The sequence below is a fragment of the Triturus cristatus genome, chromosome 12 (genome assembly GCF_964204655.1).
Source record: "Triturus cristatus chromosome 12, aTriCri1.1, whole genome shotgun sequence".
Lineage (NCBI taxonomy): Eukaryota > Metazoa > Chordata > Amphibia > Caudata > Salamandridae > Triturus > Triturus cristatus.
In genome coordinates this window covers 703,871,547-703,894,921 of record NC_140595.1, presented here as the reverse complement: position 1 = coordinate 703,894,921, position 23,375 = coordinate 703,871,547, and the positions used below count along the sequence as shown (strand labels likewise).

General features: G+C 47.5%; 1 protein-coding gene across 1 annotated transcript in view; it reads right to left on the bottom strand.

Annotated features, from left to right (window-relative positions):
• The window catches only part of LOC146780156 (hydroperoxide isomerase ALOXE3-like), a 110,879-nt gene extending 88,094 nt beyond the window's left edge, over window positions 1-22,785 (bottom strand). Inside the window, exon 1 of the mRNA XM_085636702.1 lies at window positions 22,554-22,785. Within this exon, the coding sequence (XP_085492828.1) occupies window positions 22,554-22,700 (147 nt within the window). The 5' untranslated portion in view covers window positions 22,701-22,785. The remainder of the gene's footprint in view (window positions 1-22,553) is intronic.
• Window positions 22,786-23,375: the final 590 nt, after the last annotated feature.

The following is a 23,375-nucleotide window of genomic DNA, read 5'->3' as shown; positions in this document are numbered from 1 at the left end:
GTACCCATGTAACCACGGCGGTACCCCAGAGGCTTCCCATGGACTGAAGCATGCATTATGCCACCCATGAGAGGCCATGTAACAATAGAGCTACAGGCCTGCCATTGCAGCCTGTGTAAGTTGGTGCATGCACCACTTACTTAAGATATAGGTTTACTATATCTCAGGGTCACTAGACTTAAAACCGATAAGTCACCCCTATAGCAGGCCTTGACAATCCTGAAGGTAGGGAGCCTGGTTCTAAGTGAGAGGGTGCCACTGCATGAGCAGGACACCCCTGCAGCCTACGGAGTCCAATCTCCCGGGTAGTTATTGCTGCAGCCATTTCCGACATCTAGAGTGGCATTATGCGACTGCGTGATGACCAACTGTAAAACGGCTGAAAGTAACCCTATCGTGTTTGGTATCAAACACTGTGGAATCATACCCTCTCACCAGTAACCGGTGTGGGAGGTATGATTCCACCCCTCAGAAACGAGCTTTGTGAGGTGCCTGGTGTTCTCGGTACCAGCCTTCTAGTCCCGTGCAGCCCAAAAGGGTTGCTGCCGACCAGAGACACATTTCTGCCCCCCTGCTGGTGAGCCAAGCTCGAACAGGGGATGGCAGAACAATAGGCATCCTGTCACAGGGAGGTGTAACCACCTCCCAGACAGGATTTAGTGTATTAGGCCTTGGTGGGTGCACTTACCAGCAACCAAAAGTCTGCATGAGGGGCACATTTGGTGTCCCTGTGCATAGTCCAGTTCAAACCAGTCTTGGGAGCTGTTGGCTCCTGCTCTGGCGCAAAACTGGACAAAGGACATGGGAGTAACCTCCCCACTGTCCTGACCCTCCACTGGGAGGGTCCCCTGAATTTGTCCAACCCTCTCCCGTGGATACAAAAGGGCTTACCTGGCTATAGGACCCTAGATTCGACGTGGACAAGATTCTGATCAAGAAACCACTGAACTTCGACCATCTGGACACTCTGGACTTTGCTGGACTTCATTTGGGCCCGACTTCGTCTCCATCTCAGTCTGAAGCATCATCTGTGCCTGTGCACCATACAGGCTCCTTGCAGGACCTGTGGAGCATCAAGGACAACCGAAGATATCTCCCTTGGAGTGAAGGAGGTACTCCCCTGCATTCGCAGGCACCGTATTGCAACTGACCGGTCTGCTGATCCTGAGCTCCTGTGGACTCCAAAGGCTCCAGAAACACAGGAAGTTGGTTCCATGTTCCTCGAAGTCCAAGCTGCCCCCTCACCAAGTTTGGGATCAGAATCCCTCGTGGGGGCTGCAATACTTGTACCCCTGTGCAGCGTGTACTTTTGCAATTGCACATGCTTGTTGGCGTTCCGAAAACAAGTGTAGTGGACTCCGAGTAGCCACAACCTCTGGCATCTTTTCCACCAAAGAACTTTGGCCTCCCTGCACTGAGTGCTCCGTGGGCTGTTGCTTTGTAGATCTGCTGAAGATCCCCTTGTGACTCCTGTGCCTCCAGCCTGTGGGTCCTCTTGAGGACCAACACTGCTTTTCTTGTGCTCCTCCGGTTGCTCCAGGCTTGCCCCGACTCCCCTGTGCTTGGTGCATCTCCTGGACCTTGCTGGTCTGAACCGTAACCTTTCTTGACCACCTTCATGGCTTGCTGCTGGCAAGACTTGTTGGTGCTCCAGCCGGACACCGACCCCATAGCACTCGACATTCTTCATGGGATAGCTCGTATTTGGCTCCTGGTTGTCCTCGACATCTCCTGGTCCCGGTGGCTGCAGTCAAGAACCCCCTCAACGCACCTGAAGCACCCCACATCGGTAGGCATTTGTCTACCAAGCCCCTGGTCTCCCCTGAATGACCCAGACTCTGTCCCCTCTGCTTTCAGGTACTCTTCACCAAGTTCCTTGAAGTCCTCCATTGAGATTGACGGCTGTTTCCGACACCAATTCAGCCCTATGGACCCGGCTTCCCTGGGATAGGTAACTTTGGTACTATGGTATCCACAGGTGGGGTAGCTCTCCAACCTCCTAGGATCCAAGGGGCTTCCTCGTAATCCACTGGGAGGGGTCCTTAAACTTTGAAACTGCAACCATGACTCTCCCATAGAATTGTACAGCTCCTGCGGTCATGTTCCCACGCTGCACCCTGCCTCCGTGGGGTCCCTACTTACTCACCTTGGGTGGTTCCTAGGGGTCTCAGTGATTCTACATCCTCTATACACTATCTTGACTCGAGTCAAGGTTCTTATACCACTATTTTAGTATATGGTTTGGTCTCCCCCTAGAGCCCACTGTGTATTAGTGCTACTTACGAATATTTCTGTGCTACGGTATTGTGTGCTTTGTGTTTAATTGCATGTAGCAGACACTGTGAAGTATTGAGAGTGTGTTATAATAATAAATACATATTTGTAGAAGTACTGTGTAGTTCTCCTTTCATTTAACCAATACAATAAGGTTGAAGTCAGGTAAAACAAGCTGCTTCACATTCCTTCAAGACTAAGCCTGAAGACTGCTCTCCACAGCTACCACTTGGATAGTTTTCCAAGGTTATCTTTGACCTCTTAAATCACCATAAGGGTTGTTTGGACTGGTACAGGGTGCCCACTTTAATTAGTGGACAGCATACACCAGGCCAACTTCTCACATTGGAAAAAAGCTTGCACCCAGTGGCGGGCACCTCATGGTGCCTGCCACATTGTGCATTCATGGGAAGGGGTACCATGGGTACCCCCATGGGCCTGATTCAAAGGGCCCTGGGTGAAGGGGGGCCTATTACGGGCAACCAAAGTCAGATTCTGACAGCTGATCCATGTCGATACAACTGATTCGGACAGGCTGTCCGAACCTGACATCCTGAAATGCGGTCCGTAGACCACTACGATTCAGCGGCCCTGACCAACATGGTTACTCCCAATGCCTTTCTTAACTGAGACGGACAGTCCAAACGCTTTCCAGCCATCATAATCGGTCGTTGGGAAAAGTGTCTGAGTCGGTAGAAAAAGGCGGGTTCTGAATCGGATTTGGACGATTCTAATGCCGTTCGGAGCCTTTCTGAATGACATCGTAATCGACCCATAAGTATTTATATGATTTCACCACAAGTTGTATCATGTAACCATTTAAAGTTAATTACTTTTTTTCTGAAGATCATATTTTTTGGTTTATCTAGGTTAGATTAAAAAAAACTTTTCTGTACAATATAATTCTAGGGCCTCCAATTTTCTCTATAGACCAATGGGCGTATAATCTAAAAGAATCAAATCATCCACATAAAGAGACATTGGCAATGCGTAGAGCCCACCTGTGGGGAAAAAGACTTCGTAGACTTTAAAATAGCAAGCAAATCTATCACATAAGGTAAACTAATTATGGCCAGGAAACAGGCTTGCCCAAAAAACATTCAACATTTTATTTTTCCTCAAAAAGCACCCAGACTTGTTCAATTCCACCTGTGCCCAACTCACTGTGTGCAATTCCTGCACCTAATATAAAAGGTTACAAGGAATGTTCCAGGATCACAGTTTATCCCAAAGCAGTCCTCTTCACACTGTTTTGAATGCCCTGCGGAAATCAATAACAGAGTAACACAGCCTTTGATTCACTGCCCAAGATTCCCTAATGATAGCCCACAGGGCAAATCAGTGATCCGCAGTGGAAAGGCTCTCCCAAAATCCACCTTATTCAATTGGAACTAGGCTGTTGGCTGAAATCATTCTTTAAGGTGGATCAATGAGATTTTTTAGAACGCTTTCTCTGAGATATCTAATAGTATGCATGAGATGGCCAACTGTACATATCACCAAGAATGATAATGATGCTACAGCCCAAAACTTGAAACATTGGCTGCTGGTGTAGCCACCAATTATACTCTTTCCTGGGTAGATCCAATAACGCAAGACCATCACTATTCCTCAATGCTTTGCACATTATAATGTGATTCAGAATGTTGTACGCTGCTGAGAGGCGAAGCAATATGAGGGCTGTTTTTTTTTATACCTAAACATCTCATTTATCTTCCACTGAAACAAAGACTAAGGGCCTCGTTTAAGGGGAAGTCATGCAGCCCTGCAAATCATCTTGCTGTGCTGCATGGCGTGACAGGGAAATGGCAGGAATGTGCTGTATTTAAGGCAATATGGCACATTCCTGTCCTTTCCCTTGCGCTGGCACCCTTTTGGCTGCCTTGTGCCAATGATAGCACCCTTGCACCATGGGGCAAGGATGCCTGTGTTGCATGCAGGATTGTTTTTGTGCAGGAAGGGGCACCTTCCTGTACAAAACCAATTCTTGGAGGCATATTCCACTTTCTATATGTGCTGCAGAATGCCGCACACATAGAAAGAGGAACAAAGGAAAAGTAGAAATATTTCTCAGAGTTATGCCTTCCCTGGGAAGGTGTACATCTTTGGCACATCCCCAAGTTTACAAGTTCTTGTAAATCTGGGAAGCATCAAAATCTATGGAAGTTTGCTTGAGAACACCCACCAACACCCATGGAATGTCTATCCAGGGTAGAGTAATGCAGTGTAGCAATTTGCGCTGTGCTGCGCTACTCCAGATTTTTAAAGCAACTCAGAGCCACGTAAAGTGGTTTGCGTGGCTTCAAAACTCTGACTTAGAGGTTTGCATCACGCATGTACCACATTGCGTCATTCAAACGTGATGCAAGCCTGTCATAAATGAGGCCCTAAAAGTATTCATTTTGGAGTCTAGGAGCCAATTTCCTAATTTTTCAAGTAACACAGTCAATCAACCAAATTAGTTTCACTGCGTTGCGCAAGGGAAGAAACATAGCACATAGCCATACCAACCAAGACCGACTTGCTACTACTGTCTCCCATCTGCTGGCACACAACTGGCTGCCTTGCACAATGCATAGCCTTCCATCATGGTACCCAGGTGAGTGTGCACTGTCTAGTACTTGATTGTAGCATACTTGTTCCAGTCCAAATTTCTACGCCTAGACACATTTCAGGACTCCACACATTGGTTGTGTCGTGCATTTCAATACGCATACAATTTGTTGGTTCTTTTGAGGCATTAATGTTTACTTCAAATGAACATTATTTTTTATGAAAACCCCAGGCTGGCTGCCTTATAAGATTGGGCACTGCATCAAAACCCTTATGTATTTATGCTATTGCACCCCATTAGCCCCTCATACGTACAAAGCGAACAAAGCAGCAGAAAGAGATTTTTGTGCTGAAAAAAATGCCTCTTTCCAGTGGAAAACACCTTGCATACTTTATAATGCTGTTGTAACACGTTGCATCACTTTGTACTGATGCAAACCTTTAGTAAATCTGGGCTGAGGTATGTAATCAAAATAACTCATGCACCTCTTATCTTAGTCATTAGAGGGCAAATTTACAAGAAAGTTACGCATCTGTACAGATGCGTCACTTTCTCTGCGCTACCCTTAGAAACCCTTGCGCCACCATAGATGCGCCGTATTTACAATACGGCGCACTATGGTGCAAGGATTGACAGATGCGTCAGAAATTCTGACGCATCTGTTGGCGGAAAAGTCACGCATTGCTGGACTCGTGTCGCAAGCACGACGCAACTCCAGCAATGCGTGTTGAGGCCTATTCCCACTACACTGCGTCACTACTTACGCCTGCTTGAAGCAGGCGTAAGGTGTTGACGCAGTGGCGTCCTAAAAGAGGCGCAGTGAAATCTTGTAGATTTCACTGAGTCACTTTTACGAGGCCTTCCTGCATGGGAACGCCCACCCAGCATACACTATACCTGACGCAGGTATAATGTGATGCAGGGCTTTACAACGTGACGCATCTCCCTAGATGCGTCACATTGTAAATAGGCCGCATTGTTTACGCCGCTGTTGCGTCAAAAAAGTGACGCAACTGCAGAGCAAAAGTCACTCAAGGGACTTGTAAATCTGCCCCTAGGTCTCCCCATAGGAGTCTCACCAGTAAACATACCTGGATCTCATAATCCCTCTCTCCTCTAGGGGTGTTCACTGCACCTAATAGTCAATGTCTCAGTGTTTGACTAGAGGACATTCTCTAATATAGGTGAGCTGAAGATTAGCGACAGAGAGGGTAGCAACGCTCCAAGAAGCGCAGTCTGTGATAATGCGTCGAATTAGGTTCTTTCTTTCTCTATTTCAACCTGTCAAAAGTAGAGGTGTATTTATGTTGACTCCATCACTCATAAAAATAGGCGCCTTCCATTTTGTGCCGGTGGCTATCAAGCCATATCGAAGCAGAATTGTAAAACGGTTCGATTTATATGAATTCAGCACTTGGTCATTAGTTCCCTTTTATAAAAGGGAGCCAATTGGTTATGGACACCATTGCTTATCTGATTTAGGTTTCTGGTATGGTAAAATTATTTATAGAGTGCACATACACCATACGATTTCTTGGCGCTAAATATAGGGATAGCATGCAGCCAGTTGATTCAATCATATGCTTGGGAGAACAGCCATGCTCTTCAGAGTTTTCAGAATTGAAGATAGCACGGTGGGAGTGAGTTCCCTAAACGAGGGGCCAGAAAAGAGAACCAGCCTAACCTAACCTTTTTGAAGTGGGGATAACCAGGAGGTTGAAGTGAGATGACCTCAAATTCCGAGCAGGGATATACCTCTGGGTGTGAGTTTCAGGATTCGGTATTTACTGAATCGGTAAAATTACCGAATCGGTAATTTTACCGATTCGGTAAATTACCGAATCCTGAAATGTGCCCCCTACATACCAAAAGCCTGAATACCGGTCGGTAACGGGATTTTTACCGAAAATCGGCCGTTACCGACCGGTATTGGGCTTCCTACATATGGCCCTATGTGAGGAAACCTGAAGCACATGTTTACAGAATACACGAGGATTAACCCACAGAGCTTCTCAGTGGCCCACTCTGGCTGCCACCTTCACTGGTGAAAGCTGCAGTGCCCATCTCTGCTCTGGGGAATGATCAGATCCCCAGAGTGAGCATCTCTCCCATGCAGCTTCTTCGTCACCATCATTTTTGAGCAGTTGGCCTGTAGGTAGCAGAGCTCTAGATCTATCAAGGTAAAATCTTAGAGGGTGCCAGACATCGAAGCTGTGCTACTTAGCCCAGCCATGTAAGCATTTGTGGGGGAAAAGAAGGTTTTAATGAAAATGCCCTTTTTGGGGGCATGCTAGTCAAAACCTTTGGGACGGAAGCAATTTGAGTCCTCAATACAACCTGTCATGAAGGAATACAGTGTAGGGTTTGTAGAACCATGTTTTCTAATATATACGTATGAATTTGTCAGAAGTAATTGTAAAAAAGAAAAGACGTTTGTCATGAAGCCCTATGTCCACTATCTGGATTTGAGGGGTTTCTGCACGAATCTATCCAAGATCAGATTTAATTCCCAACTAATGTATATAAGGTGGGACATATGGGTAGACCAGCCACACCACATGTGACAAACTCATTAATAGCAATAACAGATTTCCTTGGATGGCTCTTGTACTTGTATGCACCTACATAAGTTGTCAAACTGGACATCTGGTTCGACTAAATATCATGAGAAATCTATCACCCCATGAAAAAGTGATCAGGTTAACGCTCTGTGGCTTGGGTGAACAATCGAAACCTAGCAATGTGCTTTTTGCTTTGTGCTGTAGTCGAAGACCTCCTGGCAGCTGCCAGGACATTTAAATCCCCTGACGCGGGACCTTGGTAGGTAAAGCTTGACTCATCAGGATCCAGGGGCTCAAGTTGAGTGGTGGTATAGAAAGAGGCCAGCTGGTTTGTACACATTGGGACCCCTTTTGGGGAGGTGGATACCTGAGCGCCAAACATGACCCTTTTGCGGAGGTTGATACCAGAGCGCCAAACATGACCCTTTTGCGGAGGTGGATACCCGAGAGCCAAACATGACCCTTTTGGGGAGGTGGATACCTGAGCGCCAAACATGACCCTTTTGCGGAGGTTGATACCTGTGCGCCAAACATGACCCTTTTGCAGAGGTAGATACCTGAGTGCCAAACATGACCCTTTTGGGGAGGTGGATACCTGAGAGCCAAACATGACCCTTTTGGGGAGGTGGATACCTGAGCGCCAAACATGACCCTTTTGGGGAGGTGGATACCTGAGCGCCAAACATGACCCTTTTGGGGAGGTGGATACCTGAGCGCCAAACATGACCCTTTTGCGGAGGTTGATACCTGAGAGCCAAACATGACCCTTTTGCGGAGGTGGATACCTGAACGCCAAACGTGACCCTTTTGCAGAGGTTGATTCCTGAGCGCCAAACATGACCCTTTTGCGGAGGTGGATACCTGAGAGCCAAACATGACCCTTTTGGGGAGGTGGATACCTGAGCGCCAAACATTACAGAAGCAAACAAAAGCCACCAAAATTCAAGAGCATCCTGGCCTGACTGCCCTTGATTTCCCAGAGGGCTCTCAGAATCAGACGTTTCATAGGAAATTAATATCGCAACCACCTTTTCCAAGGAACATCTGCTGTCTGCAAGGGAACAGAGCTTCCGTCAATCCATGAGACGAACCGCTCAAACCGGCATTTCTGTTGCAAATTAAGGTTTTTCTGAATGTGCCTCTGCAGGCGGCAGGCACAGTGTCAATGAATCCATGGTGAACTCTCCACATGTAATGATAGAATGAAACCAGTGCCTGCTCTCTTCTCTCTATGTGTGGACCTCAACAATGTGGAAACCGGCAGGATGTCCACAGTTCCACTGCCAACCAGCAGACCTGTGGAAACTGGATGCCTCCTTGACCTCTAATGTGTAAGAGGCCCCTGGTGTTGCACATGAGATCAATACCCACGCTTGAAAAGACCACGACAGGAAGCATTCATAGCCAAAAACACCTGGAGCTGAACCAACCTTTTTGTGGAGAGATGGCTCTGACCAGTCTAACAAGGTAGTGATGGGCAGATCCATCCAGTGACTACTACCCTATCCCTGATGACTCAGCTGTAACTGAGATCTGTGGACAGAGTAGCTGTGAAGGGCAGCCCCCCCCCCCTCCAAGAATATTAGGTGCATTGGCCCACCAGCTCCAAGTTGGTGAGAGAGATGTTTGGACTGCTCAGTTGCTGCAGCTGCCCAGCACAGAGGAGCTACAGTGGCAGCAACGGACACTTGGCACAGGAGACTCTTGCAATATGTTAGGAACAAATCCACAGTCACTGACGGATAATACTTTCCATCTGTGGGTAGAATGAGGAAGGCATCTTGGAGATCTTCAGAGCACAGTAGTCTTACAACATCCCCCGGGCCCACATATCAGTGATTGATTGCGTCTAATGCTGATGGGAGAGAGAAAGCTCCATTAGCCATTGGAGCAGAGTAAGCCTTCAGCCTTCACACATGGGATCTAGGTCAATAAGGCCATTTTGCCACAGCTGAGGTACCTGGGAGAGGCATGGGTTTTCTTGATGCATGACAAACTAAGCAAGGGGTTGCCAAGACAACAATGAGAATGCCTTTGGGCACCAAATATTTGTTATCTGGATAGATCAAAATATTTGGTTCAGAGTGTCATTTCTTCCACACACCTGAGCCTGCTTAAGGGCCTGAGCTGAATAGCTTTGTGATTTTGGGGAGGTTATCAAGGCCCCCATCAAAGAGTCAATGTTCTAATCCACAAGTGGCAAAGCATCTGACTTTATGTAAAATACCTGGCAGGCATCTTCAACCACCAACAAGGAGTGGTTGGTTGGGTCTTTGGGTTCTCTAATAACTAGCATTGGGGTCAACATAGGGCTGTGTTCAGATCTAACAAGCAAGGTCTCTTGCGAGCTGGGGATCTTGAGTTGAATTGGCCTCCCTTGATCATGCTGCTGCTGTATCCAAGAGTGGGGAAAGAAGAGGCAGGCTGACTGCCACTACAAGGTACTTGAGTGTCAGGTGGGGTATTTTGTTTTGCTTCTAACACCTTGAAGCCGCTGGTTGGTGATTGAAGCACTCTATGAACAATTAAACGAATCCATACTGTCAATGTCACAATGAGCACTGCCAATCATGCATTCTGGTGTCCACTGCTGTACTGTACAAATGTGCTTTGGGAGCAGCCAGGACCAATGGAACCAGAGCACATTCTCTGACATTCACCTAGTCCAATGAATAGGACTTGGTAGGGGTCTTGGTAGGGGCCAATGCCTATACTTCTACTTAAGCCCCAAAAATAGGACCTGGCAGGGCCTAAGGCCTCCCTGGAAAGTGTGTCTCTCTGGATCACGGACATGCAGGGTGCTAAGGACTACGCCCGATTTCTGATCCCCTGAACCTACTTAGATCTCGAGCCTCTCTTATAAACATTGGGGCATATCAGCAACAACCGGCGATAATTATCGCTCAGCGCTCTTAGCGTGAGGATAATTATCGCCGGGTAACGTGGATTTTTATAGCTGAGATAGCGTGCTATTAGCAACGCTTATCTCCTCAGCGATAAAAATCCTAGAGCTAACTGCCTAATGTGAGATTATCGCTGGAAACCCAGCGATAATCTCACGTAATGTGGCGTTAGCTAGCTGATAGGGACTCACAAACTTAGCCATGATATCCACCTTCCATAGGATATCATGGCTAAGTCAGTCTTGAAGCAGGCCTAAGGAAAGTAGCGATAACAGGGGTTATCGCTACTTTTCCTGACGCTATGCTCCATAGCGTGGGGCTTGATGATAGGAGATTCTCCTGTCATGTTAGGTCAGGAACATCCACTTTGCATCTCATTAGAGATGCAAATCTGGGCGTTAGGAATCCCCACGCTAAAGCAAGGTTTCACGCGTTAGCGTGGCCTTGCTAATTAGGCGATAAAATGATCGCCGCTTTTATCGCCAGCTTGTAAATATGCCCCATTGTGTGGTAGGGTTACCTTTGCCTGCTATCCAGGGCCCTTCGCACAGATGTCATCACGCCGAGCCCAGGGCAGGTACGGGGGGGCGGAGCTCCCAGCAGAAGACACAACCCATATGCAGATTCGCTGCTGCAAACCGCCAGTGTAATAAAGCACCTGGGAAGAATCTGGAGTCTTGCAGCAGAAACTTCCCGAGTTTAATTAAAAACGAGGGGACAATAGAGTGAAGAGCTGCATGAATTCAAAGGGGAAAACGTGACGAGCACTACTTAGAAAATGCTGCAGACAAAAAAAGCGGTTTTGACCCGCAATAATGTACAGAAAACTGAACTAATGAGAGTGTAGAGTGGGCATACATGCATAGGGAAAAGAGCAAACTACCGTCACTGACCTGCGGTCTCGGAAACTCATGACACACCTAGCTATAGTTGCAGTTTCCTGTTTGGCCACTTGGTGGCGGTCTAATCACCCCTTGACAATAAAAGAAAGCCACGCGTTAGAAGTAGTACGGGGTTTCAAATATTTGTAGGCATGAACAATGTATTCAATGCACAGAAGAAGAAAAAATACAGAAACGGGGACTGTATTCTTGGCTTCAGGAAGAGAGTGTGAAAGCATGGCACCTCCTTGAATTTGTTCTGTATAGGATATGTCTTGTGGTATGCGCTTGTACGTCACTATATAGAGGTACGACGCTATTGCATCTACTACATCGACCCACCACTACATTGTAAGGTAAGATAATACTTCATGTGTTGAACAGAAATGTAAGGATGAAATAGAATGACTCAACTCCACATTAAACAATTCCTCACAAACGTGCACACTATTTTCCATGGCCCCTACCATCTCCTGTCACCAGTGCTTTAAATGGGAAAACATAAGTGCAGGTACTCATCAAATTGAGCTAGAGGGCGGGGCAAGGGGCGGAGCCGAGGGCGGGGCATGATTATATAAAGACACTTCTGCCATCTATCAAGTTTTCATTTTGCCCTTGAATTACAGGTATCAATAGTCTCAAATTGCCTGCATGTGCAAATTACCTCTGCACATGTGGGCATGGCATATGTAGACAATTAATAACCTGTCTCCTACTCTGCCCCTTTCAACTGTGTAAGCCCCCCCATTGCATTTAAAGGTACGTGTTAGTTACAGTAGTTTCAGCACACACCAAAACACATGATAAATGTATGAACATAAAGTGGGTAACTCCTCACAAAAAAATTAAATAAAGGCCAAAAATGTGTAATGCTTTAGTTTCTGCGTCTTTTTTTATATTTGCAGCTTCAGTTCTTATTTGTTTCATTAGGTGCAGCATTCATACATTCTCTTGCCCATGAGCACGCACTCACACATAGGTACAAGAACAAGCAAACATGTACACACAAAACATTCCTCACATGTTCTTTAAAATACACTTTTTTAAAATACTTTTTTAAAATACACTTTTTTAAAATACACGATGCACTCTCTGTCGCTTCCGCACTCACACACAAAAGCAGACATTTGCTGGCACAAAAGGCTCATAACAGAATTAAAGACGTTGTTTGCAATTCTTACCTCCCATGGCTTTCTTCTTGCAGACTCTCAGCCAGTTTTCTGGACCTTGAGTGCCTGCACAATTTCACACCTGTGATTTACAGTGCAGGGTCTGATCGGACCCTGTCACTCACAGCGTGATACTGAGCTTGCTCCCTTGCCACACTAACAAAATGAGCTGCTGCTGAATGATTCAGCAGCGGCTCGACACAGGGCTATGGTGGGTGGCACTTTGGGTGAGAGTGGCATTCAGACAGCCTCATCCTCAGCAGCACATGTACCACTGAGCAGTGGTCGAAGTGGGGGAAAAAAGTAGGGGAACTGTGGGTGGAGAATCAGAGGGCGGGAATAACCCATGGACTGGGTCAGTGGGCGGAGTCAAAGGTGTGGCCAGAAAGAGCAAAACATCCCAATTTTTAGTATTTGTTTGGTATTTCACTGACCATTTACAACTTATTAGATTATTTAATTCAACCAAGGGATACACATGTTTATTAAAGGTTGAATATGAGTTATTGACATTAAAAGGTATTCACAAAGTGGGATACGTTTCCAATCACAGAATGAACCAAATACACTTAAAAGTGGGAGTACAAGCCATTTGTCTCCGAGCCATGCAGTTTCTGTCATCAGCACTTCTCCTCCCTTTTTCCACAAGAGCAGTTCAAACATGAATGACTAAATATCCCAGTTTGCAAATGTTTTCCACCTAATTATGGCTCTGCCATATTTGCCACATATTACACCATCTGCTGCATAATCTGATGATTTTAACTATTACATTGTTTGTAGCTCAAATGGATCAAAAGTTACAAAAAAATGTGACTTGTGTTACGAAGTGGAGGGCCCTTTGCAAAGGTTGACTGGTAACCTTTCTCACTGCTGCATTTGACTGGTACTAATGAGGCAAAAATGTGCAGAGACTTTTAGTATGTATAAAAATGTCAAAATGATAAAGTATCAGAAAATATACCGCTTTTGCTGCAGACTTTTTGTTTGCTACATAATTTAGTCAACACTGTGGCATCATTTTGTTCTTTCTTGCTGCATAATTCTACTGGCCCCAAAGCAGGCAGCACATGTTAAAAGTGCTTGTGCATGGAGCAGAGAGGCCGTGAAGTTTGCAAACCTAGTTTGGTGTGCATGCAAATCCTGCATTGCCGATCCCTGGTGAGCCTCACTACTATTGCTGGAACAAGGCCACTTGAGGTACCAGTGGGTGAGGCAGACTGACTTCAAGGGTAGTGTGACCAAGTCACTGTCACTCTGGGGTGTGTTGCTTCGTAAGCCTGCCCGCAAGACTGGAGGTGAACTTCAGCATGGATTGTGGTGGACAGGCCTTCAAGGATAACCCACACTTGCCACTGCTAGGACCCACTTTCATGTGCTAAGACACCCGGGCTTCTACAGTCTAGCTGGGCCTTCTAAGGTCTAGCATGGGAATGTGCTCCCTCTGGAGAGTGGTTTGGTGGAGTGGTCATGAAGGCTGAAATGGGTTCCCCAGACCCAAATTCGGCAGCTCTGGCCATAGTGCCACATCCTCTCCCACACTGAACACCATACCACCCCACTGAGAGAAACTTGTACTGCCTTCAGCTATAACCCAGTTGGGCTGCGCTGTAAACACCTGGTTGTGACTCAATTCAAATTATGCACTAGACAAGTAAAATGCTGCCTGAAAAAAAAAGTAATAACATCTTGGGAAAATCAATTATTCATAGGGAATGCAAGATTAAGTAAAACATTTGAAATGTCAGCAGAAACAACGTGGTGTTAACAGGGTGCAACAAGGAGAAATGCTTTACTTCTCCTTGTTTTTGCTGTTTTCATGTGTGCTGCATTGTGCAGCAATCACAAAAACAGCAAAATCCCATGCATGATTGTTTATGTACAGTAGGTGTCCCTTCCTGCACATAAACAGTCATTTAAAAAATGACGAGTTGCAACTTCTATTTGTGCTGCACAAAGCAGCACAAATACAAGTTACAAATCGGCATTTAAGATTGTTTATGTGCAGGAAAGGACACCTTCCTGCACATAAACAATCATTCCACCGCAACGCAGGCACCCTTTCACTATGGTGCAAGGGTGACTGTGTTGGCAATAGGCAGCTGAAATTATCACCAGCGCAGGGAGAACTGCAGAGCTGCACTGTATTGTTGTAAATACGGTGCAGCCCTGCATTTCTGAAGTGGCGGAGCACGGCGTTAAGCCAAGCAGGCTAACGCTGCGCTCTGTCACCTCTTTGTAAATTTGCCCCGTTGTTTAAAGAAAGACGACAAAACAAAAGTGGCTCTTCACTGGCAAACTCTGTAAAAGGGCCCTAATGTGTTTTGGTGTGAATAAAACCATTCTGGCCACTTTGCAACCACTCTGACTTGCTTTATTAGTTATTGTTTAGTATTTTTAACCATTTTTCTCTCCACCCTGAGGCTGCCCTTTGCAATAGAAAAATGTCAGAAAAAGACATTGAGGCATGCTATGTCAGTATTTCCTCTCTGTTAGGTCTATTTTTATGTAAATTGGAATTAATAGGGCTATTGTTTCCCTTCATGTTCTAGTTCGGAACTCTGTTGTGTCTGTTTGAACTCTATCTTTCTTCGTGCTCCTGGGCCCTTGGTACCCGCAGTTTATCTCCAGCCTACAAATAAAGAACTACTAAATTCTTGATGAGAAGCATCTTCAATACATTACAGACATTTGCAGCAAAAGGGCTTCTTTGTTTTTTTGGATCTATTGCACAGGGGAACAAATAAAGGGAAGCGAGAGTAAGAGAGCTGTTTCTTAAAGTCACGGTTTTCTGCAACAGAGAAGAAGCCACACAGAAAGAGAGGCAATAAGAGGAAGAAGTGAGAGAGATGGGGGCAGCTGCCAGCGGCAGAGCGGAAGCGAACACTCTCCTTGTATTCACTGGACAAGAAGGAAGAGAGGCAGAGTCCTTTTCCTTCTATGCCCACCCCAACTGTCCCTGAACGGCCAAGAATGGCCGAGACTTATCTATAAGCTTTCACTATTTCTGCCGTCCTGGTACACATTTCCAAAAACAGAAAAGTAGGGGAACAGATTGCTTAAATTTTAAGAAGATGGGGCACGCCGTGCCCTTCAGAACCCGCCCACTTCGACCACTGCCACTGAGCCTACCAGTCATGAGTACCGGTACACTCCGTGGCAATGAAAAAGTGCCGGTACCTTAGGAGGTTAAAAATAAAAAGTGCCGGTACTCAGTACTGGTGAGTACCGGCCCATTTAAATCACTGCCTGTCACAGTCTCAGATTTTCTTAGAAGCTGAGAGGCTGCAAGATGCCTCTGAGTCTGTCTCCACCTGCACATTTGTCCCTTCTTCTTGCCTCTCCTGACACAGCTTTGGCCACCCATGCTATCAATGCTGCTTCAGAGTTGTCTTCTGCTCACAAATCTCCTCCTGAAGAGTTCCCTTATTTATCATAGCCTTCAGTTTTCTACTTCTCTCTCCCTGTATCTTTCCCTAGCTGAATCTCACAGGCCGTGTTAATGCTTTCATTTTCTCCCTCCACCTGTCCTTCTGAAGATTTCTATGTTCCCTCTAACCGCCCCTTACCTGGTACCATTCTTATTTCTCTTCCTGCACCTTTTGTTTCTACATCCCACATCTAGTCTTTCTTCTTGTGAACTGTTACACCCACTGCCACCCACTGACCTCTGATTGCCTACATGCAACTGACCAAAGAGGCCCAAACTCCCCTTCCGTCACTATTTAGCTACTAAGCCCCACCCTTAGCCTGTAACCCACCAATGCTGAACCTCCTCATTTGGCCAGCACCACCTGCCTGAAAAGCCCTGGGGTGGGAGCAAGGCTTCAGTGTCACTTGCCCCCTAAAGCCCCATAGTTTGATTGAAGACCCAGATTATTTCCGTCTCTCCTGCCTCTCACCCACATCTGTCTGGCTCGTCCTAGAAGCATTGCTTTAAATAGAAATGTAGTGTACTCCCTATACAGAGTACCTGTCTGCTGCTGAAAAGTGCTGGTTACTCACACAATAAGGGCCATATTATCAAGAACGGCGATAAAATTATCTCTGCTTTAGCGGCAGGAAACTAAAGCGGCAATAAGGGGCTTGATAATATGCCCTAGAGAATTCCAATAGAAGCCCAGGTTTGTAGTCTTTCACACCAGAACCTGGGCTTCTATTGGAATTCTCTAGGGCATATTATCAAGCCCCTTATCGCCGCTTAAGCGGCAGTTTCCTGCCGCTAAAGCAGCGATAATTTTATCGTCGTTCTTGATAATATGGCCCTAAATGTTTTGCAGCAGTGCTAAGAAGTGCAGGTGCTCATCCTTTAAAATTAAAGTAGTGCAGGTACTCCGTACCAGAGAGTGCCTGCCCATTTAAAGCACTGCCTAGAAGCCTCGCCTCCACCTTATATCTGACCTCCATGGATGTGTTCTTCCTCTTATCTGCTGCTAATTCCACTGTTAGTGTTGCTCCTTCCTCTCCCTCTTTCTCCCCTACATTAGCTATCACTTCTCCACGTCTTGTATGTTCTCAGTCTGTCCCTTCTCCCTGTTGCCTCTGTCCTTGCATGTTTTCACCATTTCTGTCACTTCTGCTGTGGCTCCCACTTCTGCCTGTCTTCAGTAATGCTGGTGCCTCAAGTCTCCATGAACTCTTACCCTTTCTACCTTCCTTCCAACTCTGCCTTATATTGCGGCATCTTCCCTGCTTCCTGTTATCTCTTCGCCTTTATTGTCTGTTCTTCATTGTCTTTTCTCGCCCTACAGCTCCCTTTCCCTCACATCTGCAGCTGCAGTCATTTCCCACTTTTCCCTTTATTCCTACAATTTTAACTTCCACCTTCACTTCCTATACTTCAACTTTGACTCTCAACTCACCACTCCACGCAGATGTTCATTCCCCCACCTTTGCACCTGCAGCTCATTTTGCAACCCCTCTGCACTCCTGCAGTTTACATTCTCTTTCTCACCTTTCCGCTTCAACTCTGTCTCCCTTCTCCTCCAGTAGTTTACATTCTCTCCTGTACTGTTACCTTGTTTTCCTCTCTGTCTTTCTTGTCCTGCAGCTCCAGGTTTCCACCCTACCACATCCCATTCTGAAGCTCTTCAATATTTCTTAAGCCCTCTGCTGTACTGTGTCGTATTAGTACGGCCCTCGACGGTTGGGTCTAAAATCTGAGAGGAAGGACCACTAAGGTACAGATTCTGGTTGGATTAGTCCAAGTGATGAGTGGAGAGGCCACTGGGGTACAGACCCTGGTTGGTTGATTCCAGGTGACGAGAGACGGTGGCTTGTAGGATACAGATCCTGGATGGTTGAATCCAGGAGATGAGAGGATAGACAACTAGGGTTCAGGCCCTGGATCCTGGAACTTTGAGTCCAGGTGATAAGAGGAGGCGGCCAGCAGGACACATACCCTCAATGGTTGAGTCCAAGAGATGAGAGGGGCCATTATGATACAGACCCTGGATGGTTGATTCCAGTTGAGAGGGGTGGCCATTAAACTGCAGACATATGTTTAGATCCAGAAGATGAGAGGTTGAGAGGAGGGGACTTTAGGGTAAGGACCTCAGATAGTGGGGGTCTAGCTGAGTTGTTAGGTTGCAGATTCTGGATGATTGAGTTCAGGATTTGAGAGGAAGGGGTTCTGATAGTACAGATCATGGGTGGATGGGTCTGGACGCTGAGACAAAAGGCAATTATGATACAAATACTAGATGGTTGGATCCAGAAGGAGAGAGTAGGGGTCTGTATGGCAAAGATCCTGGATAGTAGGGTCTAACAACTGAGAGGAAGGGCTTTTTTAGTACAAGCCCTGGATATTTGAGTCCAGGAGATAAAAGGAAGTCCGCAAATGTAAAAAAAAAAAACCTGGAATGATGTGTTCCAGAGATGAGAAGAAGGGACGTAAAAGTACAGACCCTGGATAGTTGGGTCCAGGAGATGAGAGTCAGGGCTTTTAGAGTAAACACCCTTGAAATTTGGGTCCAGGAGATGAAAGTCTGGGCCATTAGGGTACAGTGCAACAGTTTACAAATACTGCCGCATCGCTTACCACGAACACAGATTGTTCCCATAGTATGCACTTTGGAAGTATTTGAAGATAGTAAACACACAATTCCACCCTTTAATTGAATTATGCTGCTCTAGGTGATTGTTCTGTATGTCTGGGCACTGCTCTTCCCTGTGGTTGCAGTTAACAATATATAGGAATCACCTTGTTACTTTCAATCCTGTGCTCTTCAAATATGCCCTGGTCACCCTCCATGAGAACAATCACTCGGATACTTACAGCTCCTTGTATGAATCCTCTTCCTTGAGCCTGGAGTGGCTCCTTGGAGCTCTCACTGCAGCACTTTGCCAAGGTATGGGGGATGCAGTCACCCTCCATGGGAATATTCACTCGGATACTTACAGCTCCTGGTATGAATCCTCTCCCTGGATCCTGGAGTGGCTCCTTAGAGCTCGCACTGCGGTGTCCTACCAGGGTAAGGGAGATGCTGTCACCCTCCATAGGAATATTCACCCAGATACTTATAGCTCCTGGTATGAAGCCTCTTCCTTGATCCTGGAGTGGCTCCTTCGAGATCTCACTGCGGTGCCCTACCAAGGTAAGGGAGGCGCAGTCACCCTCCATAGGAACATTCATTCAGATACTTACAGCTCCTCGTATGAATCCTCTCCCTGGATCCTAGAGTGGCTCCTTGGAGCTCTCATTGCGACATCCTACCAGGGTATGGGAGATGCAATCACCCTCCATAGGAACATTCAACCAGACACGTACAGCTCCTGGTATGAATCCTCTCCCTTGATCCTGGAGTGGGTCCTTGGAGCTCTCACTGCAACGTCTTACCAGGGTAAGGGAGATGCATTCTCCCTGCATAGGAACATTCACCCAGATACTTACAGCTCCTGGTATGAAGGCTCTTCCTTGATCCTGGAGTGGCTCCTTGGAGCTCTCACTGCGGCATCCTACCAGGGTAAGGGAGATGCATTCTCCCTTCAAAGGAACATTCACCCAGATACTTACAGCTCCTGGTATGAATCCTCCCCCTTCATCCTGGAGTGGCTCTTTGGGGCTCTCACCGCGGTGCCCTACCAGGGTATGGGAGATGCAGTCACCCTCCATCCGAACATTCACCCAGATACTTAAAGCTCCTTGTATGAATCCTCTCCCTGGATCCTAGAGTGGTTCATTGGAGCTCTCACTGCAGCATCCTACCAGGGTATGGGAGAGCAGTCACCCTCCATAGGAACATTCACCCATATACTAACAGCTCCTGGTATGAATCCTCTCCCTTCATCCTGGAGTGGCTCCTTGGAGCTCTCACCACGGCATCCTACCAGAGTATGGGAGATGCAGTCACCCTCCATAGGAACATTCACCCAGATACTTACAGCTCCTGGTATGAATCCTCTCCCTTCATCCTGGAGTGGCTCCTTGGAGCTCTCACCGCAGTGCCCTACCGGGGTATGGGAGATGCAGTCACCCTCCATAGGATATTTCACCCAGATACTTACCGCCCCTGGTATGACTCCTCTCCCTGGATCCTAAAGTGGCTCCTTGGAGCTCTCACCGCGGCATCCTACCAGGGTATGGGAAATGCAGTCACCCTCCATAGGAACTTTCACCCAGATACTTACAGCTCCTGGTATGAATCCTCTCCCTTCATCCTGGAGTGGCTCCTTGGAGCTCTCACCGCGGCATCCTACCAGGGTAAGGGAGATGCATTCTCCCTGCATAGGAACATTCACCCAGATTCTTACAGCTCCTGGTATGAATCCTCTCAATTCATCCTGGAGTGGCCCCTTGGAGCTCTCACCACAGTGTCCTACCAGGGGATGGGAGATGCAGTCAAACTCCATAGGAACATTCACCCAGATACTTACAGCTCCTGGTATGAATCCTCTCCCTTCATCCTGGAGTGGCTCCTTGGAGCTCTCACCGCAGAGCCCTACCAGGGTATGGGAGATGCAGTCACCCTCCATAGGATCTTTCACCCAGATACTTACAGCCCTTGGTATGAATCCTCTCCCTGGATCCTAGAGTGGCTCCTTGGAGCTCTCACCGCGGCATCCTACCAGAGTATGGGAGATGCAGTCACCCTCCATAGGAACATTCACCCAGATACTTATAGCTCCTGGTATGAATCCTCTCCCTTCATCCTGGAGTGGCTCCTTGGAGCTCTTACCGCGGTGCCCTACCAGGGTATGGGAGATGCTGTCACCCTCCATAGGAATATTCACCCAGATACTTATAGCTCCTGGTATGAAGCCTCTTCCTTGATCCTGGAGTGGCTCCTTTGAGCTCTCTCTACGGTGCCCTACCAAGGTAAGGGAGGCGCAGTCACCCTCCATAGGATCTTTCACCCAGATACTTACAGCCCTTGGTATGAATCCTCTCCCTGGATCCTAGAGTGACTCCTTGGAGCTCTCACCGCGGCATCCTCCCAGAGTATGGGAGATGCAGTCACTCTCCATAGGAACATTCACCCAGATACTTACAGCTCCTGGTATGAATCCTCTCCCTTCATCCTAGAGTGGCTCCTTGGAGCTCTCACCGCGGTGCCCTACCAGGGTAAGGGAGATGCATTCTCCCTGCATAGGAACATTCACCCAGATACTTACAGCTCCTGGTATGAAGGCTCTTCCTTGATCCTGGAGTGGCTCCTTGGAGCTCTCACTGCGGCATCCTACCAGGGGAAGGGAGATGCATTCTCCCTTCATAGGAACATTCACCCAGATACTTACAGCTCCTGGTATGAATCCTCTCCCTTCATCCTGGAGTGGCTCCTTGGGGCTCTCACCACGGTGCCCTACCAGGGTATGGGAGATGCAGTCACCCTCCATACGAACATTCACCCAGATACTTAAAGCTCCTTGTATGAATCCTCTCCCTGGATCCTAGAGTGGCTCATTGGAGCTCTCACTGCAGCATCCTACCAGGGTATGGGAGAGCAGTCACCCTCCATAGGAACATTCACCCAGATACTAACAGCTCCTGGTATGAACCCTCTCCCTTCATCCTGGAATGGCTCCTTGGAGCTCTCACCGCGGCATCCTACCAGAGTATGGGAGATGCAGTAACCCTCCATAGGAACATTCACCCAGATACTTACAGCTCCTGGTATGAATCCTCTCCCTTCATCCTGGAGTGGCTCCTTGGAGCTCTCACCGCAGTGCCCTACCGGGGTATGGGAGATGCAGTCACCCTCCATAGGATATTTCACCCAGATACTTACCGCCCCTGGTATGACTCCTCTCCCTGGATCCTAGAGTGGCTCCTTGGAGCTCTCACCGCGGCATCCTACCAGGGTATGGGAAATGCAGTCACCCTCCATAGGAACTTTCACCCAGATACTTACAGCTCCTGGTATGAATCCTCTCCCTTCATCCTGGAGTGGCTCCTTGGAGCTCGCACCCCGACATCCTACCAGGGTAAGGGAGATGCATTCTCCCTGCATAGGAACATTCACCCAGATTCTTACAGCTCCTGGTATGAATCCTCTTCCTTCATCCTGGAGTGGCTCCTTGGAGCTCTCACCACAGTGTCCTACCAGGGGATGGGAGATGCAGTCAAACTCCATAGGAACATTCACACAGATACTTACAGCTCCTGGTATGAATCCTCTCCATTCATCCTAGAGTGGCTCCTTGGAGCTCTCACCACAGTGCCCTACCAGGGCATGGGAGATGCAGTCACCCTCCATAGGATCTTTCACCCAGAAACTTACAGCCCTTGGTATGAATCCTCTCCCTGGATCCTAGAGTGGCTCCTTGGAGCTCTCACCGCGGCATCCTACCAGAGTATGGGAGATGCAGTCACCCTCCATAGGAACATTCACCCAGATGCTTACAGCTCCTGGTATGAATCCTCTCTCTTCATCCTGGAGTGGCTCCTTGGAGCTCTCACCGCGGTGCCCTACCAGGGTATGGGAGATGCAGTCACCCTCCAAAGGCACATTCACCCAGATACTTACAGCTCCTGGAATGAATCCTCTCCCTTCATCCTGGAGTGGCTCCTTGGAGCTCTCACCGCGGCATCCTACCAGGGTATGGGAGATGCAGTCACCCTCCATGGGAACATTCACCCAGATACTTACAGCTCCTGGAATGAATCCTCTCCCTGGATCCTAGAGTGGCTCCTTGGAGCTCTCATCGCGACATTCTACCAGGGTATGGGAGATGCAGTCACCCTCCATAGGAACATTCACCCAGATACTTACAGCTCCTGGTATGAATCCTCTTCCTTCATCCTGGAGTGGCTCCTTGGAGCTCTCACCGCGGCATCCTACCAGGGTAAGGGAGATGCAGTCGAAGGTCCCTGCAGTGGGACTCGAGCCTGTCTCCACACTGATGTGATAAAAAGCCATCCTTGAATACAGAAGGTTTTCTGAGCTCGCTGGCTGCTTTCAATGGATGAATACAACTTCAATGCTCTGTGATATCAGTACTTCCTCTTTATAGAAAGCAGAGTTGTTTGTTTAGGCAGCTGGGCCCATGGAGTGCTGCTGCCCAGCCCATCCTTATTTGCTTACAACCACAAGACAAAGCAGAAGGGGGACAAACATTTGACGATAATCTTAGCAACATGCTCATTTCCTCTGGAGATAAGCTGGAACATATTTAGCTCACGCTGTGAAAAGAGCTAAAAAAAGTCCAGAATGGCAGAGCAATTGCCTGTGGGAAAGGGTGAGAGCTCTCTCTGCTGGGCAGAAGCACAGCCTATCCGCTGCCTAGCGCAGCAAATGTGTAGGATGCTGAGCCAGCCTAGCAACTGGAAGCCTTCAAAGGAGCTATGCCAGAACACCACAAGCTGCCCTCTGACCCCACTGGCCATGAGGAGGAATAGGGAACATTATGCTGAAGTTGTACAATAACAACATAACGGTGTAAGTGGGGCTGTGGAATCACATACGACGCCCCAGCCCCGTGTGCATGGGCGGTTCAGAGAGAGACATCTTTAGAGCTGGGCTGTGAACTGTGATGGGCCAAAAACAATGCTTTTGAGAAAAAGAATGTGTTGCGCTGTAAACAAAAAGTGAACA